Below are 27,163 nucleotides of genomic sequence, written 5' to 3'. Positions count from 1 at the left end.
ACAAAAGTTAAAGGTAAATATATGTACAATCCACAATAACAAAATCAAAACTAAACAACCCACTTGATATGTTGTATGTGTCAGTTTAAGCCAGAAATTGGTTTGATTCTTTGGCTGTAAGAATCAATCATATTGTATAAACACAGCAAACTGCCGTTTATTAATAGCAGTGTATGGCTTAGTGTGTTGTATGAACAGAGGCATTGTATTTTTTGGTCCTAATTCTTATACCATGGCTACTTTAAAAAAAAACCGTTACCATCTTATTTCAACAAACAGGAAGTAAACCCAACAAAACATTTTTATTTAGCTTTTAATAGAATCAAAAATTAATGTTAGGCTATCCCCTACATTCCCAATCTGTCACAGTGATTGGGTTTTTTAGAAGAGTGAAATATAGATGGGGAAAGGGATCTAGTATTCAAAATTTAAGCAAAAGACTAGCCAGGTATTTACTTTATATCAAATTAAAATAAAATGAATTAAATTCTAGGTTCTGAAGAAATTTGCAAAATTGTTTTAATGTTTTATTTTATTGTGAAGAAAAAATGATATGTTGTATATGACAGTATCCATAGGGAAGAATATATTGATTTAACTCAACTCTATTGCAAATGACAAATTTTGAAAACTGAGAATTTAATCAGGAAATAATGGAAAATAATAACAGACAGGTCTCCACAGTATTTTGTGAAAATATGATAAATCACTTCATGGTGATATAGGTGGCAAACAAATTTAATAAATAAATGAAAATAATAAATACAAATAATTTTTGTTAAAAAAGAAAAGGATACAGTATGTAAAATTTAAAAAGTACAATACAAGGGATCATACTACCTCTCTAAGAAGACTAATATCTTTTTATAAACTGGATTGTACATCTTATATGTTATAGTGAAGGTGGAAATAATTTTGAAGTGATTAATCTTGATCAGATTTTTTTTTAGATGTGAAAAATCTGGCATTTAACAGAGGTTGTAGACTTTTTATATCCACTATATCTACACATATGAAATAAAATTCAAAAACCAGATTGGAAAAAATCACTATTGAAAATGCAGTTTAGTAGAAAGATATATCCTAAATACAATATTAAAACTCTTCTCAGTGTGCTTTTGGAAAAGGAAATTAAAAAAATACTAGCCAGATTTTTTAAATATAGTAATTAAAGTTTCAAGATGCTTATCTATCTCAGTCAGGAAGTACATATAGCTCTCATTTTGAACATGGCAAATCACCTTAAATTTAAATATGTATTTAAATAGTTAAACATTTAAATATATAAAGAAACTCCTGTATTAAATGTTTTCCAAGTTTGTTTCAACAGCACCACACTGTGGTAATATATAGATTTGCAAGTTAGGTTACTTTTGCTTCTGTTAAGATAATTACCAACTCATAAAACGGATTACCATTAAATTCCATGAGAAACCAATGTCTATGGAAGAATAAAAGTGCATGATATTGTGCTTTTGTCATCAGGGTTACAAGATAATAAAATGAGGCCACAGCTTTAGTTTCAGAATAGCAGAAATGTTTTACCCTGTCTAAATTGTTTTTATGAACAACCCCATACTGTATTACAAAAAGAAAGGGAAACTAAACTTCCTGATTATTAGATGCTGCAGTAGATACTAAATAAGGAAATACTTGGTATTTTAAAAGTTTTAAATATTAAAATTTTAAATATTTTAAAGAAAAAGATCTGAATCTTTATTTAGGAAATATGTCTTCCATACAATCTGACAACAGACTTGGAGAGTTTTTTTCATTGTGGACTTATGGACTTGATAATCATACATTCTAGATGTCCAGTGGCTTCTAGAAGACATACAAAGGGCTTTTGGTGCCAAAATCAGATGTGTAGTTAACACAAATTATTCTCAACTGTTAGAAACACTTGGAACACAGCTTTTACCTGCTAAAAACCTGATGAAAGGATGTAAGTGTTAAATAAGGCAGCTTGTTGGTTATCCCAACAGCATTCTGGAATATGGGATACAAAAGAGAACAGTACTGGTATTACAGGATGCTTTAACAATGTTTTAAAGGAAGATTGGTCATATTAAGGAATGTGTTATATCTTGAGTATTCTTTAAAAGGTTTTTTTTTTCACAAAAAAATACTAGATAAAAAGATATAGTATTTAACTTGCTACCTGAATAGCTATTTGCAGACGGTGGCTGGGTAGAGGAGTATTGATGCTTTACTATCCATATTGTCACAAGGCAGGCCTTAAGAGTGATTTGGTTGAGTTTGTCCCCTGTTGAACTCCAGCAACACTAGTCTAGATGTCTCTTCTTTCATTTCAATTCCCTTAACTCTTCTGTGAACTAAGGGGACTGATGGGATCCACAAGAGGAGAAGAGACCACATAGGTGCAATCTGATCCAATGCCTCAACCACCCTCTTATTCCAAGTGGCAACCGAGACTTCAGATGGACCAAGCAGCAGACCAGTAGGAATATCCTACAGTCCCTCTGAAACCTATCTGGGTCCATCAACTGCTGGTATGAACCAATGTAATGGGTCAACTCTCTTGAGATAAAAGTAGGGGTTTCAACCAAACATTTAGCTAGCTGAACTCATTGTTGCAAATAAAATAATACCACGATTGACTCTATTTCTTTTAGGAATCCTTTTTTTTTCATTCTCTATGATATGGTAGAAACAATAGAAATCTGATTCTAATCGGGCCCAAACTATTTATGCAGTTTTGAACTGTACAGACAGCAGATGCATTAACCATATGCCTATTGACATTAATATCCTTAAATTTGCCTCTTCAAATACATAAGAACTAATAAAGAAATCCAATCAACATTTTTAAAATCCTTTCTAAATCCCTCAGAATGTGCCCAATTCTTTCTTGTAATTGGAATCTGGAGTATTTCTATAGGAGTTCATAGGAAGCTGTCACCTTAGATTTTGGAATAAATTGATAGTTCTTTCACCATTTTGATTCTGCTAGATGTTTTTCAACTTGTATGGAAAAAAGGACCCTAGATTTTAAACAGTACAGCTTCTCAATTGAATACTTAATTTTAATAGGTTTTGAGGGAGCCAATACAACACCGAACTAAAACAAGGAATCTGATATCCTTCAGTGTCCAGACTACTTATTGCTAAATGAGGAATAGTGAACCATTATATTCCACAAATTATTCAATAAGTATCTTGGCTGTGTGCCAAGCTTTTTCCTCTACCTATTTTTTTTTATTTTGTCTGACTTATCATTTTTACTTTTTTATATTGTCATTTTTGGAATTTTATTTTTGTGTTGTCGGTCTCTGGCAGAAAGTTAAACAAATCAAACTGCTCTTCCCTATACATACTTTTTTTTTTTTCCTTTTACTATGTGGTCCAAAACCAAAGTTTGTTCTTTTTAATTCTATCCAACCACAAGGGGGCACTTGCAACATAATTTTATATCACTGTTTAGCACCTTTTCCTCTTAGAAAAAGTAGAAATGTTTCAGACAATGATATCTACCAGGAATAGCACAAAATAAAATGATTTGTATTCTGCATTACCTTCTAAATAAGAAAAATAGCTCAGCAGGTACATAGTAAAATCTTTGATGCTATAGATCACTGGATAATGTTTGACTCCAAGCATCCATTGTATTTCCTTAGATTAAAATACTGTATAGTATTCTTCCATGGTAGTGACAACATCACTGTTGATCTCCAACCAATTAAGGAGACAACGGACAACCGCTTCAGTGATATAAGGATTATAATTTTGCTGAATACAGCAGAGTATGTGACGAAGGTGGCACCCTTTTTCAGCATCTGCAAATAGAAAGTAAGCATGGGATTATAAATGGTGGACTGTTGTCCTTCTCTTTCTTAAATAATAGAATTCTTACATAGTCTTCCTGGTGCAATTTCAGAACTCATCATTCAGTTAGGAGGTCTGGCACTTTCATTCTTCCTTTTTAATACTAACGGTGAAGAATAAATGAGTAGCTTAAGAACATCATGTCCTGGTTTTTGTATTCATTATTTTCAGACATGAAAGTCTATGTTTTAAACAAAGGAGTGAATAATCAGGAGTAATTGATTTCCACTTAGGATATTTTCTTTCTAATAAGAGGAAAAATTGAATGGCGATAGGAAGAGGAAGATGTTGTTTGAAAAAAAATCCAAATTAGTGCTCATTCATCACATAATTGGCAATATTTTTTAGCTTTTAGGTGGGTGGGAAATATTTGCATCCTGGTGTAAGAACTTCTATAACTTTTGTTCAGGGAAAAGAAGTAATCCGATATTCTTGTGGCTTAAGATACACCGACTTATTCTTTTTGTATTTTTTTTAAAGCAACATAAGTAACATTGCAAAAATTTGAATGTTTCTTCAGCAAATATAATAAATGTCATAGGATAAGCATTCCATTGTGACTGGTAGAGGTATCTATTGAGCAGTATCTATGAGTCACTGATGAGGAAACACAATATGCAAGGTCACTCTTATCCCATCTTGTTTTGATTCTTCTCCCCTGTCCTAAAAGAAAATGCAATTCTCACATATTCCTAATTTTGTCCTTTAGTATGTTTCTTTTGTACCTTGATCTATTAAGACAGAGGTCTCCAACTTTTCTCGGCTGGCGGACTGGAGGGAAAGGGATGGGGAACCATTTTATGCATACACGTGCGCACGCACACACAGCACCATGAGCACACATGATGCAAATGGAGCAGTGCTAGCGCCCGCCTGACATTCACTAGCACTGCCCTGTTTGTGCTGCAGAGGCACTAGCATCACCCCATTTTTACCATGCGCTGCCCCGTTTTCATAGCAGTGGTGCTAACGCGAGCGGCCTAGTAGTGGGCCATGGCCCACAGGTTGGGAACCCCTGTATTAAGGCATCAGGGGTTCCTTAAATGAGCTCAAAATTTAACGTTTCAGACTGCCAAATACATAACAAAGAAAGATTTTTCAATATTGTGCTTCTGTTCTTTAAAGATGCCTCACTTAAACTCCTAGAAATGCAATTTGGATCAATACAGAATGATAAGAATCAGCTGGGAAGAGTAAAAGAGACAGTAAAAAGAAATGAGTTTGAGCAATTGATCTCAGACAAATATTTTAATACAGAAACCAAAAAGTATCTAAAATTATAAGAAAATATGTAAAAGAACTCCCTACAAGCGTTTGCAGATAATTCCACTTTTTATATGGTGTGAATTATACAAATAAGAAATAACAGGAAATATACTTCTGTTTGCAATTAAGATAGTGAGCCTACTTACATTTTGGTCTCTTGCAATCAGCTCTGATAACTTCAAGAGTTACTTTGTGCAATTCTGTATCCTGTTCAGTAACCTAAAATATAAGGATAAATTGCTAAATAAAAAGGTTTACAATTCGAGACTGCTACATTCTCATCTCAAAAGAATATAATAGTGGGAAGGAAAATTTCATGCAATCCTCATGCAGTGATATTTCATCTTTCAGATCTCCCATTTAAAATTAGCCCCTGTTCAGACGTTATAGCCAGCTTCATACATTGTGCTAAGCCACTGAATAAGTCAGACTTGATTCATCAGAAACAACAGATTCAAATTTAAATCACCATTTACAAACTACGATCATGAGATTCTTATATCATCTATTTACTACTAAAATTATTGTGCCTTTAACTCTTAATTGGGCAAAACTATGCATCAAAGGGCAATTTTTTTTTTCAAAATGCCTAACTTACAGAATACTGGGACCCATGACTCCCAAAGAAAAGAAATTTGGGGAATTTGTGGTTACTTCACCATTGCAGGGCTGCTGCTTCACTGCTACGCTGACCCAATCAACTACAGCCAGATGATTCACATTTTCAATGTTCCCTGACAGCTTCCCACAAATTCACAGGAGTGCCACTACCTATGTTCATACCGCTCATACTGCATTCCCTTGTTCCCTCCCCCAGCTGGTAATAGCCACTTATTGGCCTTCTGGAAAGAGAAGGGAAGGGAACAGAAAGAAAAAAGGGGAGGGAGGGAGGGAGGAAAGAAGGAAGGAAGGTTTCAATGCTAGCTGTCATTTTCCCACAAGGAAACTCAATGGGCAAGCTGATAGATAGTTGAAAGTCGCTCCGTCTCACTTATTTTTTACCCACCCATATTCATTTTGTTTTTCTGTTTAGGTAAGGAAATATTTCTGAACCGATAAGCCACAAGGGGCACATGTTATCTAGTGCTATGCTAAAATGTGGCTGATATAAACTTGGCATATAACAGTACTATTCAGCCCAAGCTTTCTACTTATTGATACTATATGCACTCAGCTCCAATTGCTGTTTGAAAAAGAAAATTCTTTCCTTCCACATTTTTAATGAAGGTACCCAATCTGCATCTCCCAAAGTTACATGTGAAATTAAATGTTCTTCTATCTATCTATCTAATCATTCTACCCATTTCAGATAATCTAAAATGGTATTTTCAAACTGTGCTATCCATTTGCCAGTAGCATTAGCTTGCCACCAGCATATTCCATATAATAACTGAATGTAAATAGAGTAGGATGCAAGAAAAACTATACGGCCTTCAATACTTACATAATACATATTCTCGGGAGTCTTTGATTTTTGAAAAAGAACACCATCTTTCTGCAATAATTTTATTGCTTCCATGAATGACTTTCTAATCAGTCTGGAGCATGGACCAGCTTTAGAACCTGTCTGATGGGAAAACAGTAAATAGCAGATAACATAATGGTATAAGAAGGTACAAAGACAAGTTATATGCTTGTTTAGGCTATTTATTTCATTTCTTAGAGTGAGAAGACCTTACCTTTAAATAGCAAACTCTTTATCCTTATGATTAAATAGACTGCAACTAGCAGTATTTCAGAAGTTAGAAAAGTTTGCTGCCTAAGCAATTTACCTAAGGAAGTGCTGATGAATTATTAATATAATAGAAACAGTAAATGAATGAAATAAAAGATTTACCAGAGGAAAGAAAAGAGCTTCCTAATTATTCCCTTTGGAATAACTGAAAATAATATAACTGACGTCAGGCTGTAATTAAAGTCATTATATAAACTGGCATAAGAGTCAGCTTGGACAGAGTTGTAAATCATGAAATACTTTGGAGGGATAGAAAAAGTACACAAGAAATTGGTAGCAGCTTAGGAAAAACAACAGAGGAACATCTTAGGAAACCTGACTTTTGTGGTTTTCTTAACTTTATGTTCCCCTCTTAAAGAAGTAATGCAATATGTTGAGCCAAGCCACACTCCTCCTTTGTTTTCATTATTTTTATTCTCTGAAAGACATGGAGTGTCTGGTAATAATATGCCAGTGGAATAGCAGGGTTAAAATGTTCTGTTCTGATTTAATTTTATTAAAAATAGAAGCTCAGAGCAGCATACATATTCCTCTTTTGTTTATCACAATCATTCCATAAGATAACTTAGGATAGCTCAAGGTCAGTTTCTTATCTTCGTGGCTGACATGGACTTTAAGATGCTACCATCCAATTGTAAGTCTAGTATTCATCCACAGAAACTGCTGTGCTGTTCCACTACATTGTAAGCTCTGCCAGCTTGGGGTGTGTGCAATATTGCATTACACAGAAAAAAGGATGGGGTTTATGACTCTGAAATGTTCCTGACGTAAGTCTGACCTCCTACAGATACTCATGCTAAAACTCTTCCCTGCTGTATAGTATTACCTGATCTAACTAAAGTTTTAGCCACAGAAGGAGTGGCTGGAAGAATAGGAAACAAGTATCAGGAAGTGATTAGATGGAAAACATACAGAAGATAGATTAGAAAACTCAAAAAGGAAAACATTAATTCTACTGTACTCTGGATGTGTAATCTAAACAAAAAGCCCAAATACTCTGTCCTAAATAATATTTGATTAGTTATTAGGAAGACTGAAATATTTCTATAATTCTTGTATGCTTTTTTTAGCTCAAAAACAATAATCATACTGGAATCTGTTCTTATCTGTGTTTTGTTACAAGAGCATACAGATAATTTATAAACTGTACTACACTCTACTGAACTTCATGTTACTCTGCCAAGTTGTATCATCTTAGTATTGTCTACAATCAATAATTTTTGCTCTTTCAAAACCTTTATGAGCCAAGATTTAGGCCAGAATGGTGTTCATTCTTATGAAAAGTGTTCATGAGGCCATGAAACTCCAAGGCACACATACCCAGCGTAAGTGGATAAACTCTTTTTATATACATTTCATTTCATTATGATACACATATTAGTGCATATTAGAATTTTTTTAAATACATAAGATTTGCCAAGCTCAGTGAGTAATTTATTAACCCAATGATTTCTATAGACATCTATGGCATAATAAATATATTTCTCTTTAAAGTACTAACAAATGTTGGTCAATAAACATATAGATAGTCCTTGACTTACAACCATTTGTTCAGCAGCCATTTGAAGTTGTGACAGCATTGAATAAATAACGCTTATGATTGATCCTCGGAGTTCCAACTACTACAGCATCCTTATGATCACATTATTTTGATCTGGGTACTTGGCAATTGGTTCGTGTTTATGATTAATTGCAGTGACTCATGATCACATGATTGCCATTTGCAACCTTCCCTACCAACTTCTCCACTGTTGCTGGGGTAAGTCTCCCCAACCTGCATAATCTCTTCCAGCCCATCTGTGCTTGAGCTGCATCAACCACTCATGCAGCCTCCCTGGCCTGTGCTATACCTCTTCTGCACCCTTCCCAACTTGTACCACATCTTTGTACACCCCTCATACCCTCCCAGACCCTCACCATGCCTGCTCACACTCCTATGGACCCTCGTGTTCCTCTTCAGCCTAGCCATAGCCCCTTGCCTGCCTGCTGGCTTGAGACTAACAACTTTATGTTAGCTGCCTTACTGACTTTGGTTATGACTTTGTTAAGCTGCCCATGAAATTCAGCTAATAACAGCAACTTGGACTGCAGGGATTGCAGTTTATCAGAGCCCTGGGGAAGGAGAACGGGGAAGCTGCAGCTCCCACCCCCACCCTACCCCTCAAGCCTCAAATCGGCCAATTTGAGGCAGCGCTGATCTCAGTGCTGCAGGGGAACAGGAGGGAGAAGTTCCCAGGCTGTAAATACTGACCTGAAATGCTGGAAATTATTGGGCAAGGAGAATTCACAAATGGATCTCTAACCTGCTATTAGACTCTGAGAGCCAAACCTGACACGTCTTCAAGAGCTTGAGACCAAGTCAAGACTGGGTCTCCTAGCAACAGGGGGTGTGTCAAGTTTGGCTAACTTGGTCTCAAGAGCAGGCAGACAGAGAAAACCCATTGATGGATTCTTCATCTCTTGTACTGGAGAATTCAGCTAATAACAGCAACTTGGACTTCAGGGATTGCAATTTATAGCTGCATCACTTAATAAAATAAATTCCGGTTGCAACTGCTGTTATAAATTAATGATTATTTGTACACTACATTTTTGATAACCTGATTATTAAGATTGAAATATATGAAAACTGACTATATTGAAGTTGTTTGCAATATGCACAATTTCTATTTGTTGTCCAAACAAAAGAGTGCTCAGAGGTAGACCTGAAGTGAGAGATATGTATTTGAGGAATAAAGAAAATCATCCATTCAATTTCCTATCAGTAACCAAATTCTTTAAACATGTTAGAGAAATTTTAGTATCCTGCAGCCTTCCTAAACAATTTCAAACAATCTAACTGTTCTCATAGTAAGGAAGTTTTCCTTAATCTATTCAAAAACTTGTCTTCCTGTAATTTAATCAATTTCCTCATCTATAGTTCCAATGTATATTTGTTCTATTAAATATTTGAAGATTGCTATCAGACCAAATTTTTCATTCAGTCAACTTTCCATGGGGATAAAGTGACATAGTTTACTCTCCCCATTTATTAGTGTCTTCTGAATGTTGTGCAGTTTTCTTTAAATAAAGTTAATTAAAAAGTCATAATTTTCCAATTATATAGTGACAGGAGACAGATTGAAAATTGACAAAAATACGTAATCAAATGCTGTTTCGTGATGACTAGTATGTTGCATTATTACATAAATAGCTTTGAGTAAATTACCTGAATACAGGCTGATAAACCATAATACTTTGATAAAAATAATTGCTTATGAATCCTTTGTTTTAAAGTTGGATGCTATTGGAATATATGGTAATTGTCAGAGGAAATATGTTCCTTCTTTCTGTTCCTTCTCATGTCATGGTTAGTGGATTAATTGAGGTTAGATTATATGATTATGCAAGAGCTCTTGCTATTTCTCAGCTGATAGAGTACAAGAAATAAATACATAACAAGACAAGAATTAATTCTGCTGTAGTGTTTCTTTATGTTGTGTTTAAAATTAAAAAAAGATAATTTAGTCAAGATATTGGAAGTTTATACAAAAACTAAGAGTAAAAATAGAATCATTGATTCTGAGGATGCAAGATTAAAGGTGAGGAAGACATTCTGTCTCCACGGGAACTGAACTTGCAGTTCTGAATGAAGATGGAAGCAGAAAGCTCTAGAAATTCAATACACATTATGAGAGGTTAACAGACTAAGCTCCTTTATACATTTATTGTTTGATCATGATACTTTTAGAAGATAAATCTATAATTTGAGTTTAGCTAGGAAGCTCAAAGCCAAAATACAATATGCATTAAAAGAAAATATTACAAAAGAGTACAGATCTAGTGAAAATGAAGAAAAGAGAAATGAGAGAAACCAAGAATTAATATGCATGATAGCTAAACATTCCATATGAAAATGGCAGCTATTTTGGTTGCATCCAAAAAAGGGTTGGACCTGTTCAAGAAAGTCATGGAAATCAATGGTTATAAGCTTTGATAGCAGTGTGACTGCCTCTTGAAAGCATCTGCTGGGAGATATGTGGGCTTCCTTGTGCAGTTGGTTGGGTACTGTAAAAACAGATCAGAAGTACTAAATGAACTAGCATTGCTTATATTATGCTCTTATGTAACAGGAATGTTCCTAAAATACTGTCTTCTATAGGGAAATTGATTCTGATTGGTGTGCTTGGATAAAAGTAACATAGGATACTAAAAAAAATGAAAAGGATATTATTCACAATTTTAACAATGAGCAGTTGGGACTGAGGAATGGGAGTTTATAAGATTGTGAAATATATATAAACAAACTCCTAACTTGCTTGAGCACATTACTAAATTAGACTAACTTGAATATTTAGGAATGCTTAATTTACTGAGCTGATAATTTTCAGATTCAACCAGAATTTATTATAATAGCAGCTGACAAACTGAACTGAATCCTTCTGTACTATTTGCTCCTTTTGTTTTATATCAATGTGAAAAAAGATCAGCAGAGTTCTTGTTTAAATTAAAATCCATTTAATTACATTTCAATGACAAACATTTGTTTTATAAAAACAAATGGTTGTCAGAAAACAACCACTAGGAAAGAGTTCACAGAAGCCTTTGTAAATGAGAGATACAGTTTTATTGTTAGTTCAATTGAGTGATCATTTTTGAGGGTTGACATTAAAAAAATATAGTCTAAAGAAAAGAAAAACTTGCCTAAACAATTTAATTCTCTTGAAAGAAAATTGTAAGATCTAAATTAAACACATTGATATTTTGCTATAACACTACCAAAAAATAATTTTAAATAATGTTTGTTCTATCCAGAATTTCAAATGATACAAGTATTTTCTGCATACTATGAACTTTTTATAAGCAAATTCCTATTTAACCAGAAGTGCAATGTAAAACAGAAACATTATGCTATTGAAAATCAGTCAAACTCTCAAACAAGAATTTACTTTATGAACAATTCTGATTTCAATTAGAGGTTAGTGACTTGGAGACTCCTAAATCCCTCACCCCTAAGATCCTTTCCAAACAAGTTGAAATGCCCAGGAAGAAATAAGATGTGAGGCAGATGTCAGAATGCTCTGATAGAATATTACAATGAATGTCCCATCTTTGTAAGAAATTGGGCCTTAGTTCACCTGCCCTTAAGTTCAGGAACTTGTAAAACTTGTAACTTGTAAAAGGCATTACTTGTAAAAAACATAAAGTTCCAAAATACTCTCTAATATAATAAACAGTGAGTTAAAGCTGAATGTTGAATTCCAACAAATAATGTTGCATTGTAGTTTGGTCTATATATTTAATAGGTTTTTATCAAAAGACATTTAAAAGCCATGCATAATATCAGTTATTTCATCCAGCTCCTGGATGATTATTAAAATCTCATTAAAGGAAGTGCCTAGATTAAAACACTGGGTTTAAGGATGAGCCACAGTTAAGAAAGGAGTCTACTGTAGCAAAATTTAAACACACGGTGATTCAAGTTAAATACATAATGCTTCATGTATGTATTCATTTCACAATACTACTTAAACCAGAGTTCTACAACTTTTCCAGTTTCATGGCCCAGAGGGTAGAGCAGCTTCCAAATTACTGCATGGGCGCGCGCGTGCACGCACGCAAATGGGGCCACACCCACTGGCACATGCAGGAACGACCACAACCCCCCTCCCGCAGCAGTTAGCGCCCATTCGCACATTCACAAATGGGCCACGCACAAATCCCCTTACACTAGCAGCCCGTTTGTGCATGCACAAATGGGCCGCACCCCCGCTGCACACACACATGCCCATTCGTGCATGCACAAACGAGGCACGCATGCCCCCATGCTAGCATGCGCTAACAGGGCCGTGGGTGCTAGCGTAAGTGGGGGGAATGCGCACCGATGCATGCACACTGTGGTCAGCCATTTCTGTGGCCTACTGGCCAAGACCCTGGGCCGCGGCCCATAGGTTGGGAACCCCTGACTTAAACAGTAGTATACAATGATACTGTCCCAGCTTATATACAAATTCCATTTAAGGACAGATTTTGGAAATGGAACTCATTCTTAAACTGGGTACATCTTGTATTAATTTTTTTAAAATAGTTTAATGGTCGTAACTTGGGTCTAAAACAAGAAGTATACAAATTATTAGGCTGGCACTCCATTAATAGATGTGAATTTTATTTTTTTTAAATATGCAACAATTGTCTAGCCCTAACACTTAATTCATTCTTAATTAATTAATTCTCATAACTTCTCAGAAGAAGAGAAAAACTTCTTAGAAAGTCAACTTTACTTACTTGCTCAGCAGTGGTACCAAGTTCATCCTGTTTGGCCAATGATACCAAATCCTCAACTGTTTCTAATTCCTGCTTATAGAAGCTCTGAATTTTGTTCTTCAATAGAAAATCCCTTATTTTTTTACTCAGATTCATAACAGAACCCAGTTCATCTGATGCACCATGATTACTATTAATAGAGAATAAATAAAATTAAAAATGCAGAGAAAAGAGTTTGAACAGAGACCAAAATAAAAGAGTGTCTAAAACTAATAATGAAACTAGAGGAAGCTTTCCAGAACTGTTGAACATCTTGTAGCGATAATACATTCTTCACAGGTAAAAATGCATGCACTGATTTAAAAATGCATTCATAATACACTTGTCAAATTACATATATAGCCAATCCTTATTTAATGACTACCTCAGATTTTTACAAATGCAATGGCAGAAATAAATGGTAGTAAAAAATCATTTTCTCACCTATATACATGCTTAGGACCAAATTTCTGTGCCTGACATTGCACTCTGGAATTAGACTAACATTGGTGTTGCTGTACAAGACAACGTTATCTAAATAGAGATCACAGCATTTAATGATCTTCATAGTAGCTGTCAATCGTATGGTTTGCTTAGTAACCGTGTTGCTTAGTGCCATTTCACTGGAACGGATTGCAATGGCTAAATGAGGACTGCATATAATTTTGGAACTAGATGGCATGATAATTACCAATCTCAGTTTTGCTATTGGCACACATGATAAGAGCGCACACTAAGCACATCTCTGCTTAAAATGTGGCTGAAACATTTGATTACTGCCAGCTACTGTATTGTTTTGACCTTTTTTCTGGCTTCTCCAACATGACCTGTATGATTGGGAATTATGTGAGTTGCACAATATATTTGGAAAGAACTAGATCTTGATTGATCTGTCATGGAGTATCTGACAAGAATTGGACTTGAAAATGAGAATATAAGTGGCATATTTAGGAAAGATGTCCATTTATTTTACTCAATGTGGTGCCATCTTGAAAGCCCACTGATAGTCAAGAGTTTAATACTTCTTTTAATTTGCCAAAGTTTACATTACAGATTTAAGATGATTTTGCTGAATTCATCTAAGAATTTATTTATTCTAGGTTCATCAACTATATCTCTTTCTTATTTCATCCTATATTTATTGATTCCTCATCATTCTTCCTGTTTCCATACAGTGCTTCTTATAAAATAGCCTGTTCCATTGTCTCTAACTTGGGATTCACATTTCCATGAATTAACAAATTAATACCATATCAAAACTGAGTTATCAATATATATAGTGTTCACTGACCACTGTGTTTCTTCCGGGAACTGGAATATCTTATCATAAATATCCCTATATAAACGGGGAACTTCTAGCATTCTGGAAATTTGAGTTTCATACATAGGGTCATCAACTTTATCTGAAAAGATATGAGAAATGTAAAGGTGTTGAAATTGTTAATAGTGCTTAATCGTGCTAAAAGATTATTTACTACATTTCATATATAAAATAATACAAATTTATCAATATAAGAGGAACTACCGGTACATACCAGAGAAAAACAATCTTTGTTGAAAAATGTTCAGATTACAATTTGCAACTTTAAAATAAAGATAAAAATGCATACTGCTGTAAGGTAATTACTCACAATACATGGAAGACTTAATTTCCCGTTGTTGCCTGTAAATTCGAATGTAACCACGGACTCTTATTAGATCACCAATTTCCAGACTTGTTTTTTTTCGAATTGCTATTTGGAGATTTCTTATCAAGTCAGTCAGATTCAGATTACTTAAAGTACTAGGCTGAGTTTCCAAATCTGCAAAGAAATATATACATTTCATAAAGTGCTATGTTATTAATAACAATGTTCACAATAAAATTAAAGACATTTTCTCAAGTACTACAATTGTTCAGGTCATGTTTCCACAGAGATGTATTTTTTCTCATTTAAAACCTGCCACTCTCCTGTTTAGGAAAGCAGAATCATGATGAAAAAACAAAACAAAACAGGAATAGATAAAGCTATAAATTTCTCAATTTTCTTTTCTTTTTTCTTTCTGTGACATGTATTTTTAGACTTATTACTGAGCTTATGTTCTACCCCAAACATTATCAACCTGGGAGTAGTATACATATCTGACCTCCAAATACCAGATTAAAACATACTATTATTACAACAATAATAAAAACAATAACATAAAGTGCTATAATACCTATACTATACTTATATATCGAAGAACATATAACCCTTAACCAAGCAAATGCCCCATTCTGAGAGGAAACAATGCTACAACAGTCCATATCTCAAGGGCTACTACAACAATAAAATTTTCATGAGTAAGCACGATATGAAAAGACCAAACAGGGAAAGGTTAGTATCTGAAAACAGCCATGGCTGCAGCATATATTGAATTAAAAAATGAAAACATCAGCCACAAATATTACCTGACAATTTTTTCTTTTCTGCTAAAGCATTTTTCCAACAGGTGCAGCTTATTACACCAGTGCTATCATCCACTGGAAAAGAATAATGATAATTTAGATTATTTTGATAGATGTTTTTCCCCTTGATCTCCTAAAGGCAAAAGCCTTTCGTTTTAGCCAGTGATATTGGGGTTTAAAACTCTACCAGATTCTTCTCATCCAATTTTCTTAGTTCTAAAAGTTACTATTTCCTACTGTAAGGAATTAATATAGAAACTATCTTTCTACTCATAATAAATGATTCTGTCTTCTTGCAATCCTTATCTGGGATTGATAGAAGCATTTGTAAAATGATATCAAAGCAGATTAACAAGCATTTGAGGTAAGATGAGTGTATCTGTTTGTAGACTAATATATATCATTAATGCTAGTCTCCTCATAAGCTGAGTATATATTGAAGAACAGCTGAGAAAAGTGTTATTCTTAACCGTTCTAGTAGTGGTTTAAAAGTCTGCTTCCATTATGCATGACTTTCTATTTCTGATCATTTCTATTTTACTTTCTGTCTATAAGGAACCGTTTTTGAAAATTCTGCAATTCCTATCCTTCTGTTCTGTTAATTATTAAAGTGCATTATGTTAGCCCTGTAAGAAGTATTGTGATTCCTGAGAATGGTTAAAATCTGGCAATGATTTAGTTCCTCCTCGCTTTCCTATGCACTTGGCTAGTTACCAGTAATTGTGCGTTATTCAGTAATGAACCACAGACTCTGTAAGAAACTTCTTTCTTTGATGATGAAATTATTATAAATTATGTTAAGGTAAATTTCAGATTTTTCATTAGAAAAATAAAAAAGAACTTTCTATTTCTTTCTCTTGCAATTTCTATGACAAACAGGAGAGTTTCATGAATCATTTAGGCTTGGCAGCTGATGCAACACTTGCTATTCAGCTCACCAGCTGCACAGCCTCATTTTTAAACTGAAACGGAAGTTGCAACTTATTTTGGATAACTCAGCTTGATTGTGGCTATGAGAACAGGGAGGGGCACATTGGTACACAGTCTGAGAAATGAACTAAAAATAGTCTATGTGGAGAAACAGAGAACAAGGATCGGAAACAGGTAACTATTCCCAAGAAAATACTTATTTTTACTTATTTCAGTTTGGGCAGCAATAAAAAACTGGTTACAAAATGAAAAATGGAAGATTTACAATGAGAGTGAAGAAAGGATGATCAGAAAGAGAAAACTATACATAACAGAGTCACAGTTTCTCTCTTTCATACCCAGAGCTTCTGAACTACTAGAAACATTCAAGGCAAGAATAACACTTGCATTCCTCACATTATTTAGATATGCATAAATTCTTGGCATAAAGCAAGTGGTATAGTTTAACATTTAATTTAGGCATACAATAGTTATTATGCCTTCTTATACATTCCCAGAAGGCAGTACTAGAAGAAAGTTATTCCATTCCCACCCCATACTCCAAAGCTGAACAGCAGCACTTGCTTTATGCCAAGAATTTGAGTATATCCAAATTTAATGTGAGGAGTGCCTCGGGAAGATGTTTCCCTTTTGATTCATACAATCAAAGTTTCTGCCTCTTAGCAACTATCTGAAATCAATGGCTTTGGTTACCAAAACAATTAGGTTGCAGTATTATCAGTATATTAATAGGCAGGTCATTTTTTATTTTTTTGTCATCCATTGTGAGAGGAAAATCTAAAAAGATGTCAGAGAGAAGTTTTGAAGGACATGTGAATTAACAAACTAAAGGTTATTCCAGATGTCAATCATCATACATGCCACAAAGGAACTTATTTCTGAGTATATGTGCATAGGCTTTCACTGTTAATGAAGGGAGTATTTTGAATGATATAAACTTGATCTATAATTTATATAATTATACAAACTATAGTTTATATAATTTATAAACTATAATTTATATTTTTCTCTATATTTGATTTTGTAATGACATTAAATATGGTGCAAGAAGATAACTTTGATGGAAACATGCAGTATATGTTGCTTGGGAAAAGAGCTTGAAGCATTTTTTAAAGTTATAAACAAGATAACATTCAGAAGCAATTCAGGCAAATACTTCCCTAATTCATTGAAGTATAAGGAGGAGGAGAAAGGGATACAGAACTATATTAACCAATCTTAATATAAGTAATTCTAACTTTCCTTTAGAGGTGATTTCCAGTTTGGTCTACCTAGAGCAGGGGTGTCAAAGTGCTGGCCCACAGGCCTATTGCATCATGGCGAAACCGTGCCCACCCCATTGCTGACAATGGAAAAAAAGTTGTGATATGTCACGACACGTCACGTGACGTTGCGAGTTTGACACCCCTACCCTAGAGGGACTGACACATATATATTACATATAATTAAAGAAAACTTTCTCTAGAAATATTGATTCTATAGAATTCTAAATTAATATTCAGAATATTAATCTTTCTAAAAATGAAAATAAAACTAAAACAAACATTTTGAATTATCAATTACCTCCATAAATATAAAAGGAATCTTTTTCTTTTATTAATACCACTGTACCAAAAATATCCACTTGTCTTATTGGATGTCTGTTATAAAAGAAAATACCTTAGAAAAAACGAAAAATGAAAAGTGTATATATAGTCCAAGATTTAGTCCTTTAAAAAATGTTGTCTTAATCCCCAAAACTACTAACATTTTATTCTTAATCAACTAATGTTAATTTTAATAACAATTTCACATATCCTGATCAAGAAATTCAAAAGATTATGACCAGTGATATAAAACAATTGATCAAAGTACAGTTTTAAAATATTTTGATGCATTAGTTTGACTACAACAAATATGTTATATTTAATTCAAATGTTTTAAATTTATTTTGTAATTAAAGACAATGAAATTCAATTAAACTTTGGTAAAATTAATATGGAACTCACTTAAATGGCAGCTGTTTTATATTCTACAAACTTTCTTTTCTGCCATGTAAAAACAAAGATTCATTCTTATCTGGATGACAAACTTGCCACCCCAACTAATGACTAGAAAATGCCACACCCTTAGTTATATAGTACTATAATTACAAACATTTTATTTTCATAGTCTGATTCACTATTCCATTTGTGAAGAGATGGAAGGTCAGGAAGTTTGCATGAAAAGTATCCAATGATTATTTTTAGGCTGGTGAAAAATAGGAAATCAAATAAGCATATTATTGGCAAAAAGACTGGGCCAGTCCTTTTTTGTTTAATTTAACATTTTTTCCAATGTTTAAAATATTCAAGGTTATATACAAAAACACAAAAAAGCTGTTATACAGTAGTTTTTTCTTTGCTGTATAGTAACTATACAATCTAGACCATAGTCTATACCATGGGTGTCAAACTGATGGCCCGCGGGCTGGATGCATCACGAGGAAACCCCACCTCATTGCCAGCAATGGGGAAAAAGCTCCGATGCATCGCGTGACATCACATGACATCACAAGTTTGACATGTCTGGTCTATACTATTGATTGTATAGTTATAGCAATCAGACAGCATTAAAACAAAGACTTCATTTAATTAAAAGCCATGCCCTTACCTACATGTACATCAAGACACAGAGTTTTTAGTGCAAGAAAAATTATAACACCACATATGTTGCACAATTAATCAATACTTTGGAAAGACTCACATCAAAGAATCAATGGAAGAAAGCAACTTTATATAATTAATTCTTATAAGGTTCAAGAAATAGATAAAGTAGATTTAGAAACACAAAGAATAGAACAGAATCAAATATATACTTTTATATTTTATATTGATTAAAAACTGTTAATTTAAAATATTACCAGAAAGCACCAATGAATTATTTTAAATAACTACAGATACATCTAATTATTTTTCCACAGTTATATTAGATTCAAGTTGTTCCTTCATTATGTTCCAAACAAATGAAAAGATTCTAGTTTGAATTCTCTGAAAGTAATACAAAGTTGGAATGAAAAGGAAGAGATTTCAGCACATTAATGGAAGTGCTAAAAGAATAGAGACAATTTGTAGTCAAGAATATCCACCAAAACATAATATTGCTTGATTTTTAGTAAAACAAGCTATACTATTGTTATCAAGTTCATAGCAATTTCACTACTTACCTGGAACCTGTTTAGACTCTTTCATTTCTAATATGTCTTTAATGTATAGTCTTGCAAAGCATGAAAAGATGGGATTCAAACCCCACAAAAGTGATGGAACCTCGTCTTCTGATTCTGTAGCTGCAGCAGACATTCCAAAAAGATTTAGCTCCAAGAATAGATTAAAGTTGTTATGAAATAAGTCTGATGGAAGCAAAGCATATGTAATATAAACCTTCAGATGTAGCATAATTTTAATTGTGCTCTGCACAAATAAATATATCATAGGATGTGAACTGAAATAGACTACAATCAACAAAAAAAACTGAAAAAATGCTATCTTACAAAAATATTATATCTAATTATGTAAAAACTTTACTATTATGATACGGAATCTGGAAAATAAAAAGGACATACTTTAAATTGGGAGTAGTCAAATGCAAAATTTCTACATGTTTCTCCACATAGGCCCTCAACCATCACTTGAAGGCTTATAGCAGTTTACGCAAACTTATAAATTCTGGCATGTATTAATAAGTAGGATACCTTTTCGGAATTACACATATTACAGGGAACAAAATTAAATCCATCAGCTCCTAAAATTCTGTTGTTTTAGAATATAGATAAAAAGACAGCTATTTGAGAATTTAGGCAGTTCCCATTTGGTTTCTCTTGTTTCGTTATTTCAATAGGGGGAGAGCACCTATTTTTACTTCTTCCATTAATTAATATTCTGACTGTCTTTAGCTTTTTTTTGGAGGTTTATCATTATAAAAGTTTAAAAGTATTGTATGATATTAAAAATATCTACTAGTATTAATAGTCTTTTACTGAAGTCATTTGCAAGAATGTTTAAAAACAAAACTTGGAATTCAAGTTTTAAAGTGGATATAATTAACTCCATAGTGGTTGGTTCACCTTCTGAAAAAATTAATGGGAAGGCCTATTAAGGAAGTATAAACACACACAATTAAGATCCAGAAGACTTAGCATGATTTCTGAAAGGGAAACTATGTTAGACAGTGTCAAGCATACATACATAGCTAAGAAAGGCAAATAGGACCAGGGAGAGCTATCAAACAACAGCTAACCCTGGCTTTATATAATGCAGAACAAAACAAGCTGCTTTTTTCCAATGCCTCTAGCTGAAACCTTTCACTTGGCCTAGCCATTCAGTTTCAGCACATGTGTGTTTAGTATGGCTGGCTTCCATGTTCAATAGGTTTAGTATGGCTGGCTTCCATGTTCAATAGCAGTTCCAAAATGGTGCTTAGAAGTAGAAAATATCTGCAGGCCTCCATTAAAATATATTTTAATTAAGCATTATCAAAACAATACATCCATATGAGGTTTCACACAAGCTTACCTATCTACTCTCCTATGCCTAATACAGCCTCTATAGAGAAAACATGAATATGCAAGTTCATACTTTTGCACTTATGGATGGAAAGTTTAATATCAGCAATAATAAGGATCATGAAATTGGGGGTGTAAATGAAAAGATGGAATATAATATAAAATTTAGATAAGAACTGCAGATAGGTCAAAACATACTTTGCCAATATGACCTGTCCTTCATGCTAGATCAAGGTACACTTCCTCTCTTCCAGTGACATTAATAGAGCAATTAACATCAATCATTAAAGGATGACTCCTGTAGTTTCATTCTCTGGAAGTTTTTTCTCTTAATTAGCTGAACCTCAGCATGTTCTGTATTTGCTACACAATCTTCTTTTGACCCCTTTGAAGTGACATTCATGCTTGTTTTATTTTTCAGCAACAGAAAAAAAGAAACACTATCAGATTTAAAAAATCAGAGATATTATGTGAAGTAAAGTTGCACAGAAGCTCCTATAGTAACTCCTACAAGCTACCTTCTGTTCCTATCACAGAACAGATTTGCACAGTACTTCGTATCTGGAGGCAAAGAGTGCACTGGGATTATGAGGGCCATACAGTCCAATTTGCACATGACTGTACAGCTACCTTTTCTCCTCCTGAGGAAACACATTCAGACTTTAAGAAACAGAAAACAGGTGCTGCATGCTCACCCCATGCTGTCTGAAAAGCTTTTGTCTTTCAATTCAAAGCACTGATCAATCATACTTCACAGCTCATTTTAAGATACATTGACATGTGCCTGTAATATTACCTACTGTACTGAAAAACAATAATTAATATTAATATGATAATATTGATTCTGACTAAGGGGTTTAATAAGCTGTCTCACATGTTTTTATAATTAATAATTAATACATTTCACGTATAACATTTTCTGTCTTTCTTACAGAGGTAGCATTCAAGCTCACCAACACTGAACAATATAGAAATATAGTATATAAACCAAAAATAAAACCTTGACTTTATGGTATAATATAGAATATATTCTATTTTAAATTATAGCAACACAATTGTGTCTAATTGATACACACCTTAATCTTAATATGATTGCATTACTAAGAGTACAGTCCCAAATACCCTTAATAGGAGGTCAGCAGGATTAACTCTTGAGAAATCATGTGAAGATTTAGTTGACAGTACAATTAAAAAGCTCAGAAATACTGTACATGTTTGCTTTGCTGAGTCTAGATCAAATAGTATGCATGCACAAACATATATTAATAAAAAATACTTAAGACTACTGTTTATCCAGCCAACTATTCTTTAAGAGAAATTTTAATGTAAATATCAGAGAACATTTCAGATACTGTATACTGATGTCTAACTATGTTTGCCTCATCTACTTTAAGACTACAGTATTTGAAATTCTGTTTTCATTCTCTTTCCTCATCAAAACACTAGGAAGATTTGTGTTTCTAATAATCTCTGCAAAAAGAGCTTATCACATGAAGTACAACTACAATTAAGAACTCAGCTGACATTTTATCTCTAGGAGGGCTATTTAATTGCTTTATCTGACAAGTTAGTAATAAGCTGCTTACTTTCTATGAACTAAAAGATCAATTTCACTGGTTTTCAAAGTATTTTTACTTATAATTGCCATTTTCATAAAATGATAACAATGTATTATTTCTACTAAAGAAACAATATTAAAATTATTGTTACTATGCAAGAAAAATTAACATTGTATACACTTATTAAGCAAGCCTCTGGAGATTTGAGTTCAATTGTATTTAGTGGAGCTTAATTTAACTAAGTATCTGTAAGACTGATACCTCACTGACATATAAAACACCACTGCAGGGGGGAAAAAAGACAGAAAAATTGTATGCTTTAACTTAAACCGTCTTCCATAATTGCCAAATTACTAATTGCCAAACAGGATCAGCTTACTCCTTTTTAAGAACGAGATCTTAAATTGGTTCCCCCGCATAGCTGTTTAACCCACTGTTTTTTAAGTTTCAGTATTAATACAAGGATCTAATTTCTACAGCAGTTGAATGAATTTGTTACAGAATTCACAAACATGAACTCAAATTAGGCTACTGTAGCATATGATCTGCTTTAAATATATCTGGACTAACTTAATTTGTAAAAAAAAAAATATCACTTTACCAAATGAGTGAACAAATGAGATTCATCAGATCAAACTGAATGAAAAAGAAACTATGTTCATAACAAAGCAGCAGGACTATCCCAATTTCACATTATTTATTTTGTCTGCAAATGATACATAACAGTATTTAGAACAAAACTGCATAATAATGTTTCTATTCAAAAAGTTATTTTTTCTACTGCCTTCACATGAAAAACTGCCCATCTTTTTGCAAGTCAGCAAAGATGTTTGTTTCCTCCCAGCAATCTATTCTTATGAACTTTCTTCTACAACTTTATATTGCTCAGTTGGCTGGATTCCTTAAATTGTTCAGAGAAAACTGCAGATTTATCTACACTATTGAGATTTTTTAAATTAACATTGGTAATGCCATATCATTATTATAGTATTGGCAATTTTCATTTAAAAAAAATTTCCATCAAGAAGGAAGGAAGTGTTTCAGATGATACCTATTCTTAAAAAAGAGGCAAATTTGGAGGAATGGCAAAAGGGTATCAATAATTTTATATGGGCCGGGAAGAAACCAAGGGTTAAATTTAAGATATTACAGGATGCTCGAGAAAGAGGGGGACTTAAGGCACCCAATTTGAAATTATATTATGATGCAGCCGCCCTAACTTGGTTAAGTGATTGGCTTAATTTAACAAATATGGATATTCTTTTTTTGGAAGGTTGGGATTTAATATATGGTTGGCATGCATATTTAATTTTTAATAAGAAAGTTGATCGGACTTTTAAATCACATATTTTGAGGAATGCCTTACTTCGTGTTTGGAAGAAGTATTATTATAGATTAAATTATAAAATACCTATCTGGGGGATTCCCAGACATGCAATTGAGGGAACCTCTAAGGGGACAAATTTTGATAAAATTTCATATAAAGAATTGTTAATTTGTTCTGGTTCGAATTGGCATTTGAAATCCCTAGATGTATTAAGGCAGCAAAATATTCTACAGTCATGGTTTCAATATTTACAAATAATGGATAGATGGACTGTAGACAAGAAAGAGGGAATAACACTAGAAGATAGACAATTGGTTATTCAGATTAAAAACCAAGGTCCGGCTCATATAAAAAGAATATATAATGTTTTATTAGAGTTAGATTCGGAAACAGAATTGGTTAAAGATTGTATGATTAAATGGGCTCAGAATATACAGGAGCCGATCTCATTGGATTTATGGGAGATAATTTGGATAAGAAATGTTAAATTTACACAAGCTCAAAATTTGAGAGAAAATTTTTATAAAATGTTTTATAGATGGCATTTAGATCCTAAAAAATTATCTTGTATGTATTCCAACATACAGCCCAAATGTTGGAGATGTGGCAATAATGATGCGACATACTTTCATATTTGGTGGAATTGTAAAAAAGTAAAGGCTTTTTGGATTATGATTTGGTGGAACATTCAAAAGATTTTTAGAAAGAAGATAAAGTTTACTCCTCAACTATTTTTACTTGGTATTTTTGTTGACTTAAATGAAAAAGAAACTACTTTGATGTTGAATTTATTAACTGCAGCAAGGTTATTAGTAGGTTTATATTGGAAGAAAGATTCTTTGCCTACTTTAGAAGAATGGATATTTAAAGTATCTAGTTTTGCAGAAATGGCAAAAATTTCTGCTTATTTAAAGGATCATACACAAGAAAGATATATTACTGTATGGGGAAGGTGGATAGATTATATTCAGAAAAAATATGGAATTAAAAAGTTTTATTTATTTTATGAATGAATATCAAATATTATAGAGAATTGTTTTATAAGTTATGGAGTTAAAGGTTAATTATGATATTTTTTTTTCTTTCTCTTTTTTTTCTTTTTTTTAATTATTATAATTTTCTTTTTCTTTTTTTTTCTTAACCCTGTATTCTGCTCTGGGAAGTGAAGGGAGGGGGGGTGGGGGTGGGAGGGAGGGTAAGGGGGGGGTTCTCTATTTTAAAATTTTATTGTATTTTTATAAATGATTGTATGTTTTAAAAAAATAAAAATTTTCAATAAAAAAAAAAAAAGAAGGAAGGAAGAATGATTCCCAGGTCAGAGCGAGCAAACAGATGAAAAATTGAGGCTTCTTTTATTGATAGCTAAATGAGCATGTACAGGGACTGTACAAGATTAATACCCTTTAAACTGAAGCTAAAAGTAAAATATGCTTTTGAAATCAGAATAAGTTATAAAAGAAAGTCTACTTAGAAAGATGGACAAATACTTAATATTCTCCTTAGTAGTCTGAAACTTGTGAACAACTATGTTTTCCAAGATTAAGACATGAGAAACTGGCATCTCCAAGGGTAAGCAGAATTTAATAAGAGAACTAAGCTCAGGAATAAACTGGGAAATGTAGCAGTCAGAAATAGAGGCTTAAAAAAACACCTCTAAAGCAGAACAAAAATCTCCAGTTCTCAAATAAAAATGAAAGAATTTCAATTATAAGACATGGATTTAATAACCTTATTCGTGAAAAATGGGATGCTATATAACATGTACAACAAAATCAGTAATGGCAATGAAACTACTCTGAATTTGCAAACAGGTGTCCCAAACAGGTGTCATGAAGAAGCTTCTTGGATGAGAAGTGAAACAAACGTCTTCAAAGAAAAAACAAAGTCCAGTTGCCTTGTGAAAAAAGCATCTTTGGGGTAACTATGACCTGGATGACTGAGAATCTTCATAGACATTTGCAAACAGGTGATAACAGTAATCTAGCATTTTTGCTTTAGACCAAGAATAGAAGCAGCAGCCATAATTGTTCTTCTAGAATAAGTAGCTTTGAACATTCCTTTCGCTCAATGTAAGCCTTTAAATAACCAAAGTATTGTTACAATGTTTCATGAAGGTTGAAACTATATGTACTCAAGCAAAGCACTTTTGAGATCAGCAGCACTTGCTTTTGAATCAACATCCAGGCACAAAGAGCTTTTGCTCTTTAAAAAGTATATACAGGTAGTCCTTGATGAACGACAATTGAGCCCAAACTTTATGTTGTTAAGTGAGAATTTAAGTGAGTTTCACTCCATTTTACATTTCTTGCTACAGTTGTTAAGTGAATCACTTCAGTTGATAAGTTAGTAACCTGTTAAGTGAATCTGGTTTCCCTATTGACTTTGCTTGTCAGAAGGCTGCAAAAAATTATCACATGACCCTGGGAAACTGCAAATGTCATAAGTATAAACCAGTTGCCAGCTGCATCTAAATTTTGATCACATGATCATGGGGATACGGCAAAGGTTGTAACTGAAAAACGATCATAACTCATTGTTTTTAGTGCCGTTGTAACTTTGAATGGTCACTAAATAAATTGTTGTAAGTTGAGGACTACCTGTAGGCTAATGTAATTCTTATACACAGCTTCATCAATCCGAGACAAGATTTTATTCATGACTACCATAACTCACACGTATATATGACACACTTTTTCATGTAAACATTGGCAAGGTAAAATGTATTTCATCTCGAACCGATTTTAATGTTTTAAATCCCGTTTTCATAACAGGAAACATTATCCCCCGTTATGTGGCTCTACTAGGGGAGTACTGAGGGCTAAACTGCAGATCTGCCGGCAAAACTGTCACGACTAACTGTATTCATTCAAGCATTCTCAGTTTAAAGAAAGTGATCATTAAGTCTCAAATTCCCAGCCCAGCACACCAGTTTAAACGTTTTGCTCTGCTTTTCTCGTCCTGCCGTGTTACAGAGGAAGCGCCTAAATAAACCGAAAAAAACACGGCTTTCGGTAGCGGGGAAACCATACCAGGACCTCCTCGCGCTTCCACTCCCAGTCACCCCCCAGCCAGCCCTCCTCTGACCCCAATTCTAAACACGGCCTGTCTTACCCGCCAAAGGGACCGGCGCGCTCTCATTGGCTTGTTCACGGAGGCGGCCCGGTCTCGGACAGGACGAGCTAGCATAGAGAAACCGGAAGAGATTTCATCTTTTGTTTTTGTTTTTTTTTCTGTCCCGCCTTTTGCTGTGGTAATATCCGGTGGTTAGAAC

General features: G+C 33.6%; 1 protein-coding gene across 3 annotated transcripts; it reads right to left on the bottom strand.

Moving 5' to 3' along the window:
• Positions 1 to 501: 501 nt before the first annotated feature.
• Positions 502 to 27,146, bottom strand: STN1 (STN1 subunit of CST complex). Of its 3 annotated transcripts, XM_039361698.1 has the most exons (10): positions 27,004 to 27,146; positions 19,672 to 19,854; positions 18,051 to 18,146; positions 15,561 to 15,632; positions 14,761 to 14,931; positions 14,421 to 14,532; positions 13,112 to 13,280; positions 6,557 to 6,679; positions 5,259 to 5,331; positions 502 to 3,797 (listed from the first exon to the last, which is right to left on the bottom strand). In XM_039361698.1, exons 2-10 carry the CDS (start codon positions 19,802 to 19,804, stop codon positions 3,640 to 3,642), a joined length of 1,107 nt encoding a protein of 368 aa, XP_039217632.1. In that variant the 5' UTR covers positions 19,805 to 19,854; positions 27,004 to 27,146; the 3' UTR covers positions 502 to 3,639. The 3 variants fall into 3 exon arrangements, with proteins under 3 accessions (XP_039217632.1, XP_039217633.1, XP_039217634.1); XM_039361699.1 differs by lacking the exon at positions 18,051 to 18,146; XM_039361700.1 differs by lacking the exons at positions 15,561 to 15,632; positions 18,051 to 18,146.
• Between the last annotated feature and the right edge of the window lie 17 nt (positions 27,147 to 27,163).

Source organism: Crotalus tigris, unplaced genomic scaffold, assembly GCF_016545835.1.
Source record: "Crotalus tigris isolate CLP2741 ecotype Arizona unplaced genomic scaffold, ASM1654583v1 scf7180000019328.220996217465:2438092, whole genome shotgun sequence".
In the NCBI taxonomy this organism is placed as follows: domain Eukaryota; kingdom Metazoa; phylum Chordata; class Lepidosauria; order Squamata; family Viperidae; genus Crotalus; species Crotalus tigris.
The sequence above is the reverse complement of the archived record's forward strand: the minus strand, read 5'-3'. Positions and strand labels throughout refer to the sequence as shown.